At 33.5% G+C, this 21,982-nt stretch overlaps 1 protein-coding gene across 1 annotated transcript in view; it reads left to right on the forward strand.

Annotated features, from left to right (window-relative positions):
• The window catches only part of LOC149794220 (uncharacterized), a 40,038-nt gene extending 18,347 nt beyond the window's left edge, over positions 1-21,691 (forward strand). Inside the window, exons 3-8 of the mRNA XM_089968335.1 lie at positions 2,862-3,170; positions 7,107-7,243; positions 11,606-11,747; positions 15,412-15,540; positions 19,587-19,670; positions 20,923-21,691. Of these exons, the coding sequence (XP_089824461.1) occupies positions 2,862-3,170; positions 7,107-7,243; positions 11,606-11,747; positions 15,412-15,540; positions 19,587-19,670; positions 20,923-20,972 (851 nt within the window). The 3' untranslated portion in view covers positions 20,973-21,691. The remainder of the gene's footprint in view (positions 1-2,861; positions 3,171-7,106; positions 7,244-11,605; positions 11,748-15,411; positions 15,541-19,586; positions 19,671-20,922) is intronic.
• Positions 21,692-21,982: the final 291 nt, after the last annotated feature.

Consider the following 21,982-nt stretch of genomic DNA (forward strand, 5'->3'; position numbering starts at 1 on the left):
ATGCTGTTACTTCACAAGAAAATAAAACGGACTTTGCTTCAAAACATGTTTTGTATCGATTCGCTAATATATACGCACACAAATACAACTTAAAACCATGGTGAGGAACATAACCCAGATGTGGACGTGTATGTTCGTACTATTAGAAACAAGGCAATAGGCCGTAGCAGCGTCTATCACTGAACTCGTCAGAAAAAGAACATTTTGAATTTAAAATATAGCTGTCTCTCAAACAAGAAGCGTCAAAATTATATTATGCCATTTCTTCGATATATATATATATATATATATATATATATATATATATATATATATATATATATATATATATATATATATATATATATATACGAAATAGGGTAGTATAGTGTTATTCACTAAACATGCTTAAAGGCAGATATTGTACATGCTATTGTTGGAAACTAATATGTTCTCCAGCTGCATTCATAATTGTGATCCAAATGCTTCCAACAAGATCGGTATTCTAGCTGTGTCTGGTTTTCTATACATTTTTAAATTGTTTGGCAAGACCACTGTACTTAGTTGATTTATCTGTTTCCTTCTTTCATCAACGTCTATCATGTACGCCAGATTCCGCTTTTGTCAAGTATTATTTTGTCTGTCCTTCTATGAGTTTTTAAGTATTTTTTTCTGTTTGAAAATGGTATCATTTGTCTCTGTGGTTCATCCCATAACAGCGAGAATGTTGCCAGTGAACATCAGGAGCAACCTTGGCGAGTGTGTGTTTGTATTCAAATTGTGCTAGTTGATAAACGCAGAGACTAGTTTATTCGCCTTTTTATCAGTATGCTTTCTAACTCTGCACAGAAGTCAGACATATTATCCACTGCTTCTCCATTACCTTGTCGACCACGATTATCTACTCTCAGCAGTGCCTCTATTGGTAATATTACTTTTCACGGATGAAGTCATATCCAGATGTAAACATACTAGCCAATGCGCTGGTTCTCTCAGAAACTGTCATTTTGTTGTTTACCGAAGGTTGTTGTTTCAAATAGTCTGTATTTGGTATAGCAATATTTGAAAGACCTTTCCTGCACCAATGTTATGAATTCATATCTTATCTTATTAAACATTCGTTTCAATACATCATGGATACTCATTCAGTTCCATGCATTCTTTCGGTTCAGTCCAAGATGCAAGATACGATCCATATAAGTGAGACTGTGCAAATATTATGACTGTTACTTTGCAACATCCGTTTATTCTTCATATATTCCCTTGCTTGATCTTTTTATGCCATTTGACCATCTGTAATATTTAACACGTTTGTTCATTCCAAATAGCTTTAGAAGAATTATTACTGTGTGCACGAGATACTCTACTTCAGCTTCCATTTGCTTGTATATTATAAGCCATCCGTCAGCAGTAAATGATTAATATTTTTTTGAGTCCTTCCTTTTTTAATAGTTTGGATTGCAATCATAATAAGCTCAAGAAAATAAATTACTACATGCAATGAATCTCATCATGTTTAAAACTTTACGGACTAGCCGCAGACATTCCAAAATTCAGGAATGCAAATTTGTGCAACGACCCTTTTTTAATTTACCTATGCTAATCGCGTGTATCGTTGGCTAACACTTTAATGTTGGATGACGCTTTTATCTATAGGCAGCTTAATTTGTGTTACTGGCAACTTTCGTCGAAAATCCTTATGATCATTTCCGCTCAAACATTTTCTTTATTGGCCGTAGCAAATGTGTTATTTGTACTATGCTGTCTTCTATTTCTAGCTACCGATTTTAATGACATTACGCACATATATACCAGCAATTTTTCGATAACTTCTCGTAATTACTCGCTGTTTAGATTATATAATTACTGACATGATGTTCTGCTAATAACCAGCTTACCATATTTATAGTGGATATTTAGACCAATTATAATATGTCTTCCAATTTTATCATTTGATTCTTTTCTCTGCAATATGGGTTTGCTTTGTGAGATGACTTTCATTTTATTTTAAGTTTGTTTAAATGTTTACAGATCAGATCCTGGTTTACTGTCACATCACTCTCGAACATACTTTTTATATCTTAGATGTTTCAGTATAATGTTATTAGTACATCGTGTACGTTGTATCGGGTTGCCATGACTATTTGGTACTTTACTTCCTTTAATGCATGAAGTCTTTTATTGTTGCTTGACATTATTTAATCTGTTTGGTTCAATGATCCACGTTTACACCTTTCTATATTTCTGAACTTGACTAAACGCCATTAGTTTTGTTTTGTTCCAGGTTCGTCTATTGTATTCTGTTTTGAGGTGGAGATTTTGATATTTCAGGTGAATGTTAATAGTGTAGTCCGAAGAGTCAGTCTTGTTCTTACTATTGTTTCTTCCGACAGACAAACATGCACATGTATGCGTTGTATCTAATCCGCCTAACGTTTGTCAGACGTTAATAACATAACTTTTATATTCCCTTCACACTTCCTTTTCTGACTTTTATAACAAGAAAAGGATGATTGGATAGCCCCTGCTCCCCATCATCCACCGTGTCGGGTTATGGGTGGTGTTGTATTTACTACAGCTCTCTTTTATTACTTGACGTGGCCGATTATGTTGCAAATGTGAATTTTAATCACAGAGTTGGTATAGCCGTCGATGTTCCTGGTGCTGTCATTATAGCCGTCGATGCTCCTGGTGCTGTCATTAATATTACCACTACTACTACAACTGTTATTATTATTATTATTATTATTATTATTATTATTAATACTATTATTAGTATTATTTATTTATTTATTTATTTATCTGATATTTGTTTGCCGGAGATGGTGTTTCAAAAACCAAAATTTTATATTGGATATTTCATACATATTTTTCAATTTCAGATACAACAGTTAGATTTAAATTTATATGCGTAAGAGATCCCGTTGAGGTGTTTCAAAACATTATATCTACCAGTTTCAAGGAGGAAATTACCCTTTACAAATCATTTGCCGGTAGACAAGATCTGATTGCTCTGTGGGTCATGCAGAATTTTAGCATAAAAGAAATAATTCACGATTCACACAAGCAAAGGGTGTCATTGGAAAATGGAACTATATTGCTAAAAGACTTTCAGGCATCTGACGAAGCCAAATATGTCTTGTTATATAAGAATTCGTCTAAGAGAGAAGAAGTTGAGTTATGTGCACTTTGTGAGTACTCAATTATATGTTTTTAGTCCAGACATTGTATATGTACTTACTGCAATGTATCAATTTATTATACAAAACAAATTTCAGTACTAAATCGTTTCATGTTTCTTCTCATTATGTAATTATTGTTGATTTGTATTCTCGTTCTTTGAGAAAAGACTTTTGGGAAAATTGACCATGCTAGTATTTTGCATATTCATTGTCAAACGTATTTTTTCTCAATGCAACAATAGCGCGTGAAAACCAAGATTAACTAATAATAAGGTTAAACAGGGAAGAAAGAGCTTATACCCGCACACCACACTGTATGCATAGATACATGATTGAATGAAATAATTTATATAGAATGACATAAGACACATATATAATCCTTAAACGTAGTGAATAATATACATTTCTCGTCTGAAAAGAATGGAACCAATGGTAAATAACAGCACCATTGCCACGCTCTTATGCACCAGTGCTCATATCCAATACTAACTTTTATGTGCTTATGACTATACGTACTTTCTTCAAAGACCATACATATATAAGGGAGGAGTAGAGATGGAATACTGCTAAATCTACATTTTACGTGTAACAGTCACAACATGTATTGAGCCCACAAGAGGTGAATTTAACCGCAGGTATTTGTTATGAAGCGATATTTAATTCCGCGTCGTTTTACATTATTCCAAAACACATGATTACCAATATTCTCAACATGAAAGTATATTGAAAATGTTTTTTTAACAGAAGCACAGACAAGTTAATATTAAACGACAAGTACAACGTAAAACAACCCTTTTTATATTCCAGTAGCGAAAGAGCAATATTTTCCTACGGTAAACCTTGTTTCTGGCATTGATATGAATGTCAAAAACTTACAGCGTATAGTTTGGATAAATGAAGCTTCACGAGTACCGACGTTGAGAAACAGTTTACAGATAAAACATGTTTATGAAAATGGGACAAGGTGTCTCACAAAAAAGAGGAGGCAATTAAGCGGATGCTAAGTGCCGGGTGCGAATTAAAGTCCATAAATAGGCATGGAAGTTAGGAACGTTTGCCGCGACATTCTTTATCAAACTAGTTGGAACACGATATTACCGGGCAGCATAATCTTTTCTTAAGATAAGTGTTTGAAAACCGTTTATATTTGTTTTTTAATATTCATATTAAGTAAGGAACTGGCAATGTCAGGATCGAAATTCCTCTTTAACATATTCGTTGATTTCATTTCATGCTCATATAAGCACAGATACACATACAGACACACACATGGATATATATATATATATATATATATATATATATATATATATATATATATATATATATATATATATATATAGAGAGAGAGAGAGAGAGATGATAAATTGATTTATTACGCACAGTATGACATGTTCACAAGAACACTCTTGGATACGGATAGAGGAACAACACAAATGTGCCTACACAGTTCAAGAAACATTAACTGAAACTATATTTTCCCTTTTTTATAGGTAAATAAAAAGCTGTTTGCGTTAAATGACCAGATACATTTTTAAGCACATAAACGAAACTCAAGCTCATTTCTGAAGTACAAATTAATATGGCTTTTTTATCTACAAGAAACGAAGAATCAAGTTAAAAGAAAACTGCTTTCATTTAGTATATCTTTGTTCAGTTTGGAAATCAATCCAGCACATGTCTTGGGCTAGAAATATTACGAACTTTAAAAAGGATAGTACAAGCGCTTTCGAAGCATACTTAATTCTTTTTCAAGGCGCAGTCACTATATACAAATACTCACACAAAAAATAACAGCATCCAACAGCTCGTGTGCAAGGTCTACACTGGTTTTACTGTAGATAAGAACAATTAAATATAAAATAAGTAGGATTGCAATGGTTAGAACAGAGGACCCGAATTGCTCGCATAATAGGTCAACTATGACATGTTTGTGCGATCTACAAACAATTTACATCCTTGATATACTTTGTCCGTCCTGGATCTCATATATCTTGTTAAACTGGCTATTTATTAAACATGCATGAAGTTATATTCAAAGTAATATTACATAATTGAATTGTTTTAATGTAATAGTGTAATAAATCCTTTTAAATATAAATTGTTAAATGCGATTTTGTGTATATTTAACATTTCTTCATATCGTACTGTTAAAGTCGCATTAAAAAATTTATATTAAAAAGTGTTTGCAAAATGTTTCCTCAGCGAGAAACAATTAGAGAAATCCATATTAAGGGTCAGAGTTGAAACACTTTCTGGATCACATGCTTGGATAATATGCAGATGCAAACGATAGTGGAGGAATTAATTCTTAGTTTAATTAAACTTGTATTAGCGGATATGTGGATAATGGTCTTGACCGTGGTGTTGTAATAAATACAAACAAACTCTGTTCTTTATTTTTCATTAACTGATTATGTAATTGTTCAGATGTATTCTTATCGTATTGCACACATGTTTACAGTCTGTATAAGTCTTTCTACAGCTTTCAAGTTCGTTTTAAGTAGTACGTTAAATATGAAATCCCATGGAAGAGCAACAATATATTGTGGACTATTATTCGTTAGTAACAAGACGACGAGTAGTATTCTAAAGTTATTGCCATTCACCACAAACTGCATAACTTCATGAACAGTAATCTATGCATTTATAGTTCCCTTCTCAACATTCCTCATATAAATCCCTTTTCAATTCCCATTTTTGCATTGTAAACAGGTGACACCAACTATTTTGATTAACATTAAATTATTATCAATTAGCTTGAAACAAATGATGTCTTTATAAGAGCATTTGGTTATGCTATCGTGCATATTCTAGGTACATTGTTTTTCACTACATTTTTATCTTATCAGTTCTCGGGTACGACTCTATGTCTTATAGTATGTAACAAGCAATGCACCTATCTACAATAAATGTAAGAGCCACTTACATTATTTTGAATTCAATCTGTAATGTTCAATCAATTGCTCAAAAATATAGAATGTTCTGAATGAATGCCAATAGTCTTAAATGTCTTCTTATAATTAAGTTATGGAACCCAAGATGTAGTTTACAAAAAATGCACTGTACATAAATCCAATCCCAAAGACAATTGGCATTTGAGCAAGTTCAATAAATAAATAATTCATCTCGAATCACATTTGACACAAATTTACCTAAAACAGGATCGAATAATTATTTGTTTATCTAGTCCTTATTTATACACGTTACTTGACCTACATTGTAATACAACGTGACGATTTCCAACATAAAACTGTAGTCGAACGGTAAACAGTTCTGGCTTTGAACTCTTGCAGAAGAACCTTAACAAAGCCACTCTCATTACCCTGAATAAGAGCACTTTTACTTAAAAAAGACTTCCGAGTACCTTGTCCAATAATATTGTCATAGGGATAGACTTGGTAGAGTCGCCAATAAGTGATATAGAAACGTCTGACACGAATGTCACTCCAGACTAGCGCCAGACTTCTAATATGTGGCTGTGACCTTGCCCTTTTTTAATAAGATAATTAGGAAAAGCTCTCCCTTTGTTACGTTGTTTGTTTTAAAACCCGTAGCAATCATAACAAATGTTCCCCTTTTTTTTGCAATACGAAACATATATGTCTTATTAGTCTTAACCTGTCTTTGATTTCTAAAATGTATGACTGATATTTGGAAATAGTCGTATGAGGCTCGGATTCTAATTGACCCAAACAATCGCTTAATGTATGACTTACTGAGAAATGGAACTGGGTCGTAGTACATTTAAAATTACACAATGATTTATGTCGTTATTTAAATATTCAACTACTTTATAATAATTTGATTAAGCAACATATATATATATATATATATATATATATATATATATATATATATATATATGTATGTCCTGATATGTAAATACTTGTGTATATGAATGTTTGACTTTTGTCTATAATATCTTATCTCTAAAATTGTCAGATCCACCAACTTTGAGCTGCAAACCATTTATAAAATACAAAGAAAACTTTCGGATTGCCTCCCTGGATAATCCTGCAGACTGTGGAAAGCCTTTAGCGTCTGTCCGCTGGACGGAGTATCCTGCTATTTCCTACAGAGTAAATATGCTGACCCTAAGTCTATTTATAAATCTACCATGTAATCAATGTATATGTGCCTTTCTTTCCTCATAGACTAAATGCATTTGGATACATACTGTGTTCAAGAATCTGAATACTTCTGCAATATATCGCTGGTCGAAAACAACTTCTTTGTGAAACATTGAGTTAGTTACAACATGAAGATAACCACTAGCCTTATCTTGACGAAGGTATAAATATTTATATTTTAACTAGGATACTATTTACAACCAGTGAAAGAAATAAATGATTCCCCAATCTACTTTCTCCCACTGTCTAAGATGTTTGCTAACGACAACTTAGGGTTTGCGATCCAAATGTTCGATTGAAACCGCTTGAAATCTGATATTTTTTTGACAAGGATATGGTTAGAGCAGGTAAAACAGATGATGAATAACGTATCGGGAAAATATGAGAACCAACTCCTCAGCAGATGAAATGTGCTAATACGTACATGTGGTATAGTTTCAAGGTGGGGCGATGAAGTTGGTAGTTTCCTTGTTGTTACATTTTCTTACATGAACAAGTGCTGCTGTTTTTATATTCTTTTGCGCCTTTAACAAATCAGAACCTTTTAGAATCGCTTCAGACACAAACATTAAATTGCGACGCTATTGGTATTAAACGTTTTATGTAAGATGCAAGCTTGTTCTACATTCTGCATATCTGTATTATTTATGTTAACACAATGAGTAACTAAGGGATTTATAACAATTACTGATACATAATACATCTAAAATAGATTTTAAATAGTGTGATGAACGGTTACAGAGCAGTACATATCATTTCAAGACATATCTTCACTCTTAGAATCCTCTGTGAAAAATATATACAGTATTAACATGACCTATATCGTGTCTGCATTGAGTTGAGGAAGGTTTTCAACAAGATATGACGTGCAGCCTTGAGGGCCATCATGCGGATGTGCAACACAAGCGCAAAACTAATCAGCGCCATAGCAAACCTATAGCACAAGGCAACTAGTGCACTTCTCGTCAATGGCAACATAGGTGAGTGGTTCAGAGTCACGAAGTCAGACAGGGGTGCCTTCACCTAAACAATCACTTCAACATCTATCTGGAACAATGCCAAGCTTGACGTACCTAAGTTCTATAACCTCTGACGAATTTTGAAAACCCGAGGTTTTTTCCAGGACTCGCAGACAACAACTGATCAACTATTTAGAAGGATAGCAACATCACGCTTAGGTCCAATATCAAACTAATGTGCTTCCTAGTAGTGTTCATTATGATGTATGTATGTGGGACATGGACCATAACAGCAGAGCTAGAGAGAAGAATCCATGACTGAAAAATAAGATGTTATCGAAGGATCATACAAAATTTAATATATTGACCTCGGCTTTAATGAGCAGCTGGATACTAGAATCCACTGTGAAACCGGACCTTATGAAGATGAGCTTAAACCCGTTAAAAACCAGCAACAAAATTGCAAACTAAGATGGTTTGGTCATTTCTCGCGCTAATCAGGTCTATTAAGTACAATCATACAAGTCACTGTGAGCGGAAAGAGAAAAGAGACATACAGAAAAACAGACGGGAAGGCGGCATCGAACAGTGGACAGGCATGAACTTTACAATTCCCGAAAGAGCCATGGAGAACAAAGCAAAATAGAGAATGATTGTTGCAAATACAATATAAACGAAAGAAAAAATATGTTATCATCACCATCTTGATAATCACACAAGGCTGTTGAAAACCACGAAACTATGAAAACATATAATTAAAGAAATTCTGCAGTTGTATTTTATTCGAGCTATACATCTTTATTTCACCAAAGTAATATATAGGGATGGACCATTATGGCTAAATCTATGTCGTTATAACAATCTATACAAATTTACAATTACTGGTGTCACTATAACATGGGGCGGGTATTTACCGTTATGGGGTTAGGATAAACATGTTTGTAACGTTAAAGCGGTGGGTTCAATATAGTGGTTTATTATGTGACGGTATGGTCATCTGTGGAACTATAAATATATGGGTCGTATATACTCAGTGCGATTTTAGTAGTATTGAGAAATTGAACAATAGTGTCAATAAGGAGGTTTAAATAAATGTGACATTGCGGGTATCAATGGGACCCTACAAAATTTAAGATGGTTATATAATATGCTGGAGGGAAGCACATATAAGAATTAAAAGTGATGGGCATACATGGCACACAGATGGAATTACATTGGAGGTGCCACTATACCTTATACAACTGCTTGGATACAATGATTCAACTTTATTTATCAATAATCTACAACACTGCACAAGAAATCAATTTTGCCGAAGAAGATGAGGATTGCTTTGGATAAGGCAAGGTGAACTTATGCACACACTTTTGACACGAAAATCATAATGCATTTCAAACCAATTGTTTTAATGATTTTTTTGTTAGTATGGCAATCAACTTTGACATGTGAAAAATCAGTCCATGATTTTGTGACCTGTGTTTACATTGAATATACACAGCCACTTTCTTTGTTGTTCACTACGCAACTTGAAGAATACCTTCATCATTCTATTATTCCGTACTACGGAACATGTTCTAGTTATGCGCCTTAATCCAGTTCCAAATCACCATCCAGGATGGCAGCTATAATTAGTGTATGAAACATGCCACATCAGCATTGGTAGTAATGTCACACTATAATTGTGTCAGTCCAGTCATGTGTACTGTACAGGAACTGTTTCCATGTTCGCACTGAACCATACAAACTTTCAAGGATATGAATACATATGCCGAAAGTGATTCTGACAGGTGGACCCAATACTTGTCATAAATGAATTGTATAATAGGCGTGTTTGCTGCTGGAAACTTACATTCAAGGCTTAATCACTTGCTAGTGGGAATATAGAGATGCATTAGCCCATTATACATACATTTTCAGGGTGGCATTAGTGGAGAATCCTCCACCATTATTTTTATCATGTTGCTCAATGCAGAGTTACCAAATGCATGCCAACACATATGGACAATCACACGAATCTCAAATACCGCCATGTGGAAAAGGTGAATCTATAATAAAGGCTTCAAAAAAGCCCTGTTGTTTAATACATTACCACAAGACGTTTAAGAAGAAGAATGTGAAGAGTTGTGTGGCATGTTAACAATAATATTCTAACTCGAAACAGCTGAGGGCGATCCAGGTCTCTCAGAGACAACTATACTACTTCATTGTTGCATAAAAACAACATGTTTGATGTGAATATGTATATGTAACTCTTTGGTTATTTTAAATACTACAGTTACTCCCGTCGCCATTATTTATAGTCGTGTTTGAGAGTATTTAGTTTGTTTGTGAATGAAGGCATGTTTATGTAAATTTTGAGCATATTTACCTGATGTCTATTACACACCAGTTTGGCTATATGGACTTATGGTGATTGCCATGGGTTCTTGTACCATTGATGCGTTATTGGCAAAGGATAAAATGTGAGGAAAGCATTGGTTCACTCACTGATGTGGCTAATGCGTTGAAATCATGTGGCCAAATTCTCCTTTGATCGAGTTCAAGCCTTTGCAAGCTTCGTTTTGTATATTAAATTTCACAGTTAAGTTTCTGTCAGAAAACATTTTGATAATCATGTTGAAAATTGTTAGACTTATTATCTTATTTCTAAATCTTATTCACAGCCCTACAACATACATTATTCAGATCGTAGTTATCTGAGACAGTTCAATCATGCTAAAGTTACATTCGATATAGTTTAGGTGATATCTTATTCCATTCAGTACTGTTAATTTATTTCTTTTATAAAGTACAATCATAATATATTCTAACTGTTAACAAATGTGATATGAAAGTATCTTCCAATAATTTGTATGTATCTTTTCAATTAGCACTTCAATGATCATACTATGTATTACATGTATACAAATATTAAAAATGGATTAACCTACTGGATTTAAATGTATAAGGGAAAAAATTACCTTATATTGTTGTTTCACGTTAAATGGTTGATTAAAAAAGGACTTGTTATCAAATATCTGTAAATTGTGTGTTTAAACAAGATGTTTCAAACGATCTGATATCTAGCTTGGCCTCTATAAACTTGTTATATACTTTAATTTCAAATGAAATGAAACAAAATCAACCAAGTGTTGATAGAATATTAGACTGAAGGTTTTGTATTAGCGAATACATTGCTTGAGACGTGAAAACTGAACGAGAACTGATATATGTAAAGCTTAATAGTATCATGTAGCACCATAACTGCAAAATGAATACGCCTTTCTTAATTTTGTGTCTTGCGTAGGACAACATATTTAAAATTACAAATTTGTTTGAAGAGCAAGTAAAACATTTCGGATATGTTCTTTTACAGAACAAAACAACAATCGAAATACTGCCTGGAAAAGAAGCTGGTAGATATAGCGTTTGTATTGAGGGTAAGGCGCTAAAGTGTGTGAAAAACTCAACGGAATGGGACAACTGCGAAAACTTCACTCTTGGATCTACAAGTGGAAGTAGGGCATATTCGTTTTCTTCTATCGTATAAGTTTTTCCTTTATGTTGATTCTTTCATTAAGACGTCATACACTGCTGAACGCGACTCACTCAAAACAATTTTGCCGCTACTAGCTTTATATTTTTAAGAGCTTCTGTACACAGGGCCACTTTCCTGCTAGTCGTACGTCCGTTATGCCCTAGCGTTGGATATATTTCAACTTCGTCGTAAAAGACAATGCCACTGACTAAACATGTTACTGATTCAAATCTCATATATTCTGAGCGTTTTACATACACTCTAGTAAGAAAGACAATTTGTCGTAATGTTATCAATATCTTGACTTTATATTGCTGATGGTCTTTTCAGAATTTTTGTCTTTGAGTGATGATTGCTACAAATGTCATACTGCTAAGTTTCAGCCTTAGAGGAGAAAAGCAATGACTAACGTATACTATGTACTCCGAGTACTGAAGCTCTCTAACTCTCATGGGTTTAACACATTATGAAGGATATTCCAAACACATATGCACGTTCTTCAAACTTAAAAAGATAAACAAACATAAATCGGGCTCTTATGTTGTTAGATATACTATTAGAGGCAGCGCACGTTTGATAGAAATCACATGTCCCAGAACAGGTGCAATCTCGTAGAACCATTTGTTTATTCTCTTGCTAATTTCAAATCAATCTGGACAACGCACGTGCACAAAAACAGAAACAAATAAAAAGACTAAACATTTAATTTTCACGTCAAAACTCAAAAACAAAATGATGTTATGTAGTTATGGTTTCTGGTTGAATTTTTAAACATGGTGAATCAATTTTAAAACATTGTTTGACTATAGTTTACTATGCCATTTATGACCCATGCTTGCTTTGTAGCAAATGTATACATTTGGCAAAAACATCTGTGATTCATTTCAAACATTTATGAAAAGGCACTACCTCATTTTGACTGTAGACTGATTCGTAGCATTTTCATAATTACGTAAGCAAAAATATTATTTTGTAATATTATATCCTTGATTTGATTAATCTCTTAATTTAGTCTCTTTGAAAAGTTGTACGTAAATAAATCACACAATCCAGACTAAAAAAAAACAAACAAAGGAAACAAAACTACCCTTTTCATGCCACCAGTTGTACAAGGTTATAACTAACATGAAAACTATTAAGAAACAGAAAACTAAACGCTCTAAGATAGATTCTAATTAGTGTCAAGTCACATTGGTTTTGAAACCTTTGTTATGTCAGCAATAGCTGATTCTAACTGAAAAAGGCGTGGAAATCCTTTTATAATATGCTTATGTAAGGTAAAGGTTGATTAACTAGTAGACCTATACTTAACTCTGTAATTTAATAATGTTTGTAAAAGTAACTGTTCTTACACACACACACACACACACACACACACACACACACACATATGTATATATAATGTGCGTATATAAAGTAAAGATTTTCACTCATATTTAGGGTTACATGTTTGCATACGGCATACGGTTTGTTAAGTTATTAACATTGGAATATTACATATAAAAATATTACAGATAATACAAATATCGAACTAACGCATCTGCTTGTACTCATTTCATGTCCGCAATCATTTATTTTCTTATTCTTTCTTCGCGTCTATTAGAGTAACAAAGTGAAGAAATATTTACCATCTATCAATGATAATGCATCAGCATTTTCTGTGTCGAGTAATGTTGTTATTAGGTTTGGAAATTTTACTTTGGTCTTTTAGGCAGTATTTCCAATTTTACAGATTAATATAATGTTATCAGAAACTGCCACTATAGAAGCGACAAGGTCTGAATTGGAATATTTCAACTGTTTTTAACTGTCAGTGATACTAATACTTACCTGACTGAGGAAGATATAAAGAATTCGTAAAAGAAGCCATTACCTATACGCTGCTTAAAATGGCTTAACTTAATATAAAATTATTACTAAAAACTTCAATTTTGACTAATAATTATAATCTAAAACAAATATGCAACAAGTCCAGCTTGATTTTTGTTTTTGCTAAAGTCGGCAGTATTGATGATGATGATACTATCAAAATAATTAACCGTAACACATTGAGCGATTGGTCTTGTAAGATACAATGAAGAAATATAATAAATACCAAAAAGAGAAATAAAATGAAGTTGAATAACATACTTGATGAGCTCAGAAAAAAGTTTGAAGACTAGATAACGGAAGATGCAAGTTGTTATCTTTACCTATTGACTGAATCACACCAATTATGAAATTGGTTAATTAATTAATATTGAAACTGTCTACATTTACACAATTACGGCAATAAATGTTTATTGTATGCTACATAATACACCATAAACCCTCTTAGGTATCATTCGTGTTGACTACGCAACTATTACATCGATATTTATAAACATTATATCTTGCATGACTATGTAGATAGATGACAATTAATTACGAGTGTGTCTGGTACTGAAGTGTACATATACTATGTATTAAGTAGCACACTCTGTTGATGATGTGTGCTTAGCCATGATGGAATATAGGCTGGTCTGTAAAGTCAAGGTGATAGGTGCCATTTACCCGCATAGCTATGTTCCAATCACTGTAGAGTACGATTTCAACTGATCTAACCCGTATGTTAGTAGCATTTGTATTAAATAGTATTCTACCTACTATTATTAAGCATTCTCCAATAGAATCCAAGGATAGCACTTTCCGTTCTATCGGGTGTTTATTTATAATTTTCTATAACTAATCCTATATACCTTGATTTCGTTCATAGGAATCTGGAATGACAGTAGATAGATGATAATTAATTAATAGGTCGCCATGCGAGTGTGTCTGCTGAACACCAGTGCATATAACACTGATTAAGTAGCATCCTCTTTTGATGATGCTTGCTTTGACGTGATGAAATATGCACTGGTGTCTGCAGGCAAGGCGATGGATGCCGTTTATCCGCGGACATGTGTTCGAATCTCCGTAGAAAACGATTTAAAATTCTTTAACCTGTACGATAGTATTATTTGTATAAAATATTATTTCTGCCTATTATTATCAAGCATTCTCCTATAGAATCCAAGGATAGCACTTCACTGGGCCTACACGGTGTGCGTATTATGCTAATACTAAATGTATGAGGGTTTACTCGCACTTTTTAGGCCAAACGAAACGTTATATCTGGAAGTGAATGGCAGGGGCAAATTATTCAAAACCGTAAATGTAGACTATTATTATTCTCATGTGCTAAACATATGGATATTTTAGACATGATAGTTCCAAGGGAACATGGCTCCATATTGAAGTGGTATAACTCGGTGACCTCCATAACAATGGAAGATAGTTTTGATAATTTTGATTAAAATATATCTAACCTGTTGCATGTCTTTCTAAATTGGGTTCCATTTTTGTGTTTTAAGCATATATTTGAGGCTTTGTTTACCAGTATGGCGCTGGACAATTTTTGTACCATCACTTATGTCAAACGTGAAAGCGTAATGGTGTAGACAGACTGTCAGATTATAATCACTATATTTTTATTTGTGATTATCTGTTTTGCAATTAGTTGTAGTTTTGAAACCTTCCAGTTTTGTCAGCAAGTTCTCATTATACAATATTGCATGTATAATGCGAAAAACTTATAAAACAAGGTTACAATTGTATATATGAAGCTGTATTGATGTCTTTTATAGATAACAGTCCAACAATATCCGATATACCAGAACTGAAGACAACTAATTACTGGATTGTTGTGATTGCTGTGATAGTCTCAATCGTCCTATTCATTGTGATCGCCAATCTAATTATACTACTTTGGAAACGTAAGTTCAGTTTTATATCCTTAAATAATAGCAATTATCTACACACACACACACACACACACACACACACACACACACACACACCGAGAGCATAGAACATATGTTTAATTGAGCTTTCGCCGAAGCCTACTGAAATCTGTATCGCTTAGCTTCTTCACCGATGTTATAGGTGGCTAGTGCATAGAGTTAAAACATTTTTTTTTATTTACCGTACCTAAACAAATAACAGCTTTAGCGAATCGCAATTAAAATATCTTGGACGTAGGAAACAAGACGGATACACATCTTTACGTGTAGGCTCAGGAAAGGTAAATTATTACTTACTGAAGATGGCTTTCTCACTGATTTTAATTTCATTCTGAACACTGTATAGGTTTGTGCATGTAAGCATCTAGTTGATTGATTGGTGTAATGCTGAACATATTATTTCATTGTTGTTTAAAACATAATCTGAATTAATATGTTTAAAGATAATGCAATACTAACATATACTACAAGAAGTAATGTAATTTAGCTAGTAAAAGTTCACATCTCAGTGCAGGAACTGAACGACTATGTTTGAAGTGATATATTGAATCACTGACATTGGCTTGCATTTTTTTATTTCAGCTGCTTTAAAAAACACGACTATATGAATGGCCCTAATGTATTCCTTTTGAAGCAAAAACTATTTTCACCTTTTGGCAATAACAGGTTAGGTATGAAAGTAGTGTGATAATCAATTGATATACTATTGATATCTTCATATAATAATAATAATAATAATAATAATAATGAGGACTTTGTATAGCGCCTAATCTTTAGAAGCTCTAAGCGTTTACAACATTAGACAACACCTATAAGATAAACAACATATAATGATATGAGTACAAAAACAAACACCATGAAATTAGAAAACATAAAAAACATGCTGAAAATATTTAAGGTAGGAAACATTATTAGGTCTTTAAGTTTGTTCTTCCTGTCGAAATAAGTTAGTTTTGATAGCCCTCTTGAACGTGATCACTGTGTCTTTGTGTCTAAGTTCAGTGGGTAATTCATTCCACGTTTCTGGGCCCTGGTATGCAAAAGAACGCTGTCCATATGACTTTGTTTTCATACTTGGAATAATGAGTATACGACTGTTAGAAGAGGAGCGTAAGTATTTTGCTGGTGTGTACACATGGGTGAGGTCAGACAGGTATGTTGGACAAGAGTCCGACAGTGAAACATAGCACAGAGAACACATTTTGTGTTTGATTCTGGATCGAATGGATAGCCAGTGTAGGGTACAGAGCAGCGGGGAGGTGTGCTCTGATCGTGGTACTCTAAGTATGATCCGAGCAGCTGTATTTTGAACTTACTGAAGTTTCTGGAGTTGATATTGAGATGAACTAGACAGCATTGAGTTACAATAGTCCATTCTGGAAAGTACTATTGAACACACAAGTGTTTTAGTGGCATCAACTGAAAGATATTTGCGACTGAAGCTAATTCATCTCAGCTCAAGATATGCAGCCTTGCATGTGTTCATGACATGTTGGTGCAATGTGAGAGTACTGTCCAGAGTAACACCTAGGTTTCGTACTAATTGTGTGAGGTAAAGGATGTGAATGAGAAAGTCTTTGTGTTGTGATCAGAATGACCTCAGTTTTATCATCATTCGTCTGCAGCTTGTTACATGCCATCTACGATTTCACATCAGAAATGCACCTCTCTACATCTTAAATGGTAGCATCAACTTCAGTTGGGTGGCTAGATTTGTATATTTGGGTGTCATCAGCGTACATTTGGTGAGACACTGGATCATGATCTATGACACTTGAGAGCGACTGAGTATACAGAATGAAGAGAACAGGTGCAAGAAGAGACCACTGTGGAACCACAAAACACATATGAACTGGGCTGGAGTGTATTACATTTGCAGATACAATTTGTGTCCTGGTGATCAAGTAGGACTTGGACCACAGTATAGCTGTATCATTAATGCCAAATACATGCTGGAGACGGTGAGTAATATATCATGGTCTATTGTGTCAAATGCTGCAGACAAATCAAGGAGGGTGAAGACTGTAATCGTTCCTCTATACAACGCAGAGAGAATGTCATTAACTACTTTTAGAAGAGTAGTTTCAGTATTGTGGCAAGGGCGATATACACATTGTACATTGCTAAAAAGACTGTTTGAATTTAGATGAGATACAAGCTGGGATAGAACAACCTTTTATAAGATTTTTTATATGAATGGGAGATTAGAAACTGGGTGGTAGTTCTTTAAATCGTTATGGTCTAGTGTTGGTTTCTTCAGCAGAGGCTTTACAATGGCAGTTATGAAAAATGATGGGAATTCTCCGGATGGGAGAGAGGTATTAATAACATCAGTTAGTGAAGGCAATGCTGGATCTAAGCACTCAGTCAGCAGTGATGTTGGAATTGGATCAAGTTCACATGACTTTGGTGCACTCTTTATCAGGATTGTACGATATATATATATAAACGAAAGGAAAAAGGACGAAGGAGAGGAAGAGTTTGTGTCAAGACTGAACGAATTTATTTAGTTTATGCTTTTCGAGTCACGACACAGGATATTGAAAATGAAAGACTTTTCAGAAGCTTTAAAAATCCGTGTAAAATTACCGCATTGGGTCTTCATAAGGTATAATAATTTATTGTATCTGACAATGTTTCTACTATGAACGTTTTCATTGTATAGACTAATCGGCGAAACTTACGAAGCAATGTGAATACCTATATAGAGATGGTGCTTGAACGCTTCATATTTTATGCGTTTGCTGTATAATTACTGAAATACTTAAAACATGACACAGTTGAGAGAAGTGATACAGGTATTACATCCATATGGCAGCGATCGTTATGTTGTTCTGTGAAAACCACCCAGAGAAAATCTTTGAAAGGTATTTGCAAGTGTGTATAAAGACTCCCAGTGGCATCCAAAGCTAATTAAATCAGCTGATCATTGATTTAAATGAAATAAATATGTTGCAAGATATAGCAAAGGTTTCAAATTCATAAGCAATATGGAACTTCTTTCCAATATAAAATCAATTATATTCTTGTATATTTCCTCTAAAAGAACCTCTCTGTTTGCTTATAGTTTAGAGTTTCCGCCTCGAAATTTGGCTTAGTCATACCAACACTTATAAAAATGTTACTAACTTATGTCACGCATGGCGCTTAGCATTAATAATTTAGTGCTAGGCCTGGCAGGCCTGGTGTCATGATACTGTGACTGGGTAGGTAATGATGATACATGTATGCGGCGCGATGCCCCAGTGCTAGACATCAGACATCGAAGCAATAAGAGTGGAAAATAGTTAAATATACGTTAAAATCCCAAACTACACATACCCACATACACAGCTTCCCTCTAAATGTATAAAATGCAATCGCCGCTAATATGTTTTCATTGATTTTTTAAAATCTGGTTATTCACTGTTCTGAGCTATGAGGGTTCTTTCGTGATCTCTCGTTGACGCCTGTATCGTTTTGGGTCTGAGTTACTTCGGTGCTTGTTTACACGCAAATGGTTTTTACCAATGGTTTACACAGTTGTAGGTAGGGCTTGAAGATATCCATTTGTACGTCCCCAAATTCTTCTTCTTTTATTTGATCCAAAGCATCATCCAGTATTTATAAAATTGGGGATACATTTTCCTCATCATTCATGCGACTTTGTCATAAGGGCATGTGGTGTAATTTCTTCTAGGTTATGTTGTGTCCCTGGTATAAGAGCCCATCTTGCCTAAATATTAGGTTTTCCTTGCAGTCACCTTGCTTGTTTCAAACATATATGCTACGTGGATAACCTAACATTTTTAATTCTGCTGTCTTCTCAACGCTGCTTTGTGCTCCATACACTTAATTTTAAACAAATACTACAACACATTTTAGTTTTACTTGTTTTCTTACAAAAAATATTATTTCGTATTCTGAACTTTAACATTATTATGTTGCAAGCTACATTGAAAAAATATTTTTCTTTATTAAAAAAATCAGCATACTAAAATCCGACGAGTTTTCAAATTTTAATTATTTATTTTATACAGATTTCAGAACAAGACTTAAAACTCCTGCATATGTAGAAAGAGAACAAAACACGAGCGAACAACAAGAACCTCAACATTTTGCTGGTTAGTATAGTAAGATTTGAATATAAATGATATGAACTTTGCGAAAGAGAATGTTATGTTTTCGTTAGGAGACGGAGCACTAACTTAAATAGATCTCACTGGGAATAATTTGGAATGTGAAGGCAAATGAAGGTAAAGATAACGTTTCTAAAGCTTAGTGCTACTATCTAAACTCATGTGCTGCTATTGCGTTCTTCAATATATTGTGTAATTTACCATTCCAATTTATTATTGCGCTGTTTATAATTATGATATTTATCTAGCTAAGCTGTGTTATGCTTAACATTTTGTGATGTTTCTGCAATGTGTTTTGCATATCGAAATTGTTTGGTTCAATTATATGTTTCCAATTATTTCGTGAATAAGTTACATGGTCTATGTGACCAATTAATTCTGCAATATAGTAATAGCAGATATAATCCCAATCGATAGTATGATTTGCAATATGGACATTATGAAAGTGCATTTATTCCGATAAAATGCTGCCTTTTCTTTTTACAATTATCACTTCCTGCATTTGCCTGAGTGGGTGGCTAGAGAAAATTTACTTTCAAATATAGCAAATATTTTGTACAATTTATAACAAAATTAACGTGCAAAGTTCCTTATAATATATCACGTGAGACACATAGTAAGTTAACTTGCTTTCTTGCAAAGAAAACGTTTTTGATCCTTAAAATTAAAATTTTAATTTTGCAGGAATCAAGTCGGTTAACTGTTAAAGTCTTCTTTTTGATTAAGAAAATCAATATTTTTAACGTTGCCAAAAAAGCACTGAATTTGAAAACTGGTAAAAACAAGTTTGTGACACAATACGATCAATAAATATGTAATTATGTTCATGGCTGTATACTGATATAGTTAACGTTCAAGTCATTTTGTATGTGTTTTTCAATTGGTACAACTTTCCAAAATATTGCAGTAAAACTAAATATGTCAAAATCTGATCATTATTATTACTGCCCGTACATCAAAAACATTCTTATGACTATCTCATATATTTTCGCTTCTTCTAATGTTTTCAATATCTCCTGGTTAAAAGTGCATATGACTTGCGCAAAATGTGTTCACTGCTATCAGAAACCTTTCTCAGGTTCCATGTTATAAATATAGTGGAGACTGTTATAATCTATTTATAATTAGTAATTTTGCCAATTGAAGCACGTTTACGATCAAATGTTATAATCTGAGTAAGATTGCTTTAGTAGAAAGTGGAAAAAACTTTAAGAATATTATTATTTATTTGATGTAGATGGTGAAACAGGAGCCGAAAATGTACCTTTGCGCCAAATGAATGCATAGAATTGCAGTGAAAAATGCACCTGATGAACTATAGTTTGAATGACCTCTTATGTAAGATGCTATTCGCCAATATAGTGAGAAACTAATGCTAAGATTAGGTATAATTCGTTTGAGTATATCAACGCAATATCAAACCTCTGAAGGAAAAAGTTGAAATATAACAAATTGGCGGAACGAAATAATATGCGTGTGCCTAAATATCATGTTCTTTTATCTTGAATGATGGTAGAAGAAAATTATTGGGTAAAGTGGTTCGTTAAAAGGGGAAAACTAGTCACTTATTTCAAAATAAGAAATTGTACCTGTCACGCATGCTGTAGGTGTGAATCAACATATAGTGAAACTGGCCACGTGGTTCCATGCCAGTTGGAGAAAGTGGGTCAATTAAAATATATAAATATATAATCAATTTCTTTGAAGATTGCTATTTACAACTATTATAACAGAGTGTAATGTATCGATACATATCATATATGCTATTGTTGTTTTATCTTGAATTGTAATATTATTTTCCATTGTAAATTATTAAGACACCTAATGATTGTTCGTTAGGCATAGTTTATAGTTTATAAGTTCAATTTATATTCAAACAAAACCCTGAAGTGTTTATGTACCTGGTAATGTTTAATATGTTAGTCATGCAATCTGATTTAGATCGTTTGAATCATGTAACTATATGTTGGTGTTTTATATGAATAAATAAATTAGTTATTATCAAAGTTTATTTGTTGATAAGGAGTATGGCCTCGTTGCGGCAACATTGTTAACTTCTTGTTTGACCTTGAATCTCATATCTTTAAATTTTTATATACTTCAGATCTTTGTCTAACCTGCCTTTTCATGCTCGTTGTGTGTTTTGTTTTTGTTTACCGTTTACAAGCTTGCTACTTCAAGCTCAATAAGATCTCTCTATGATTAGAACAATCGAATACACTTTTGTTTTGTTACTAATTATTCGTTCAAATGTACATTGTTCATTTGGTCGTATGTGTTTGTGTATGTGATTTGTA

This window comes from Sinohyriopsis cumingii, chromosome 8 (genome assembly GCF_028554795.1).
Source record: "Sinohyriopsis cumingii isolate HCF-2022 chromosome 8, ASM2855479v2, whole genome shotgun sequence".
In the NCBI taxonomy this organism is placed as follows: Eukaryota; Metazoa; Mollusca; class Bivalvia; order Unionida; family Unionidae; genus Sinohyriopsis; species Sinohyriopsis cumingii.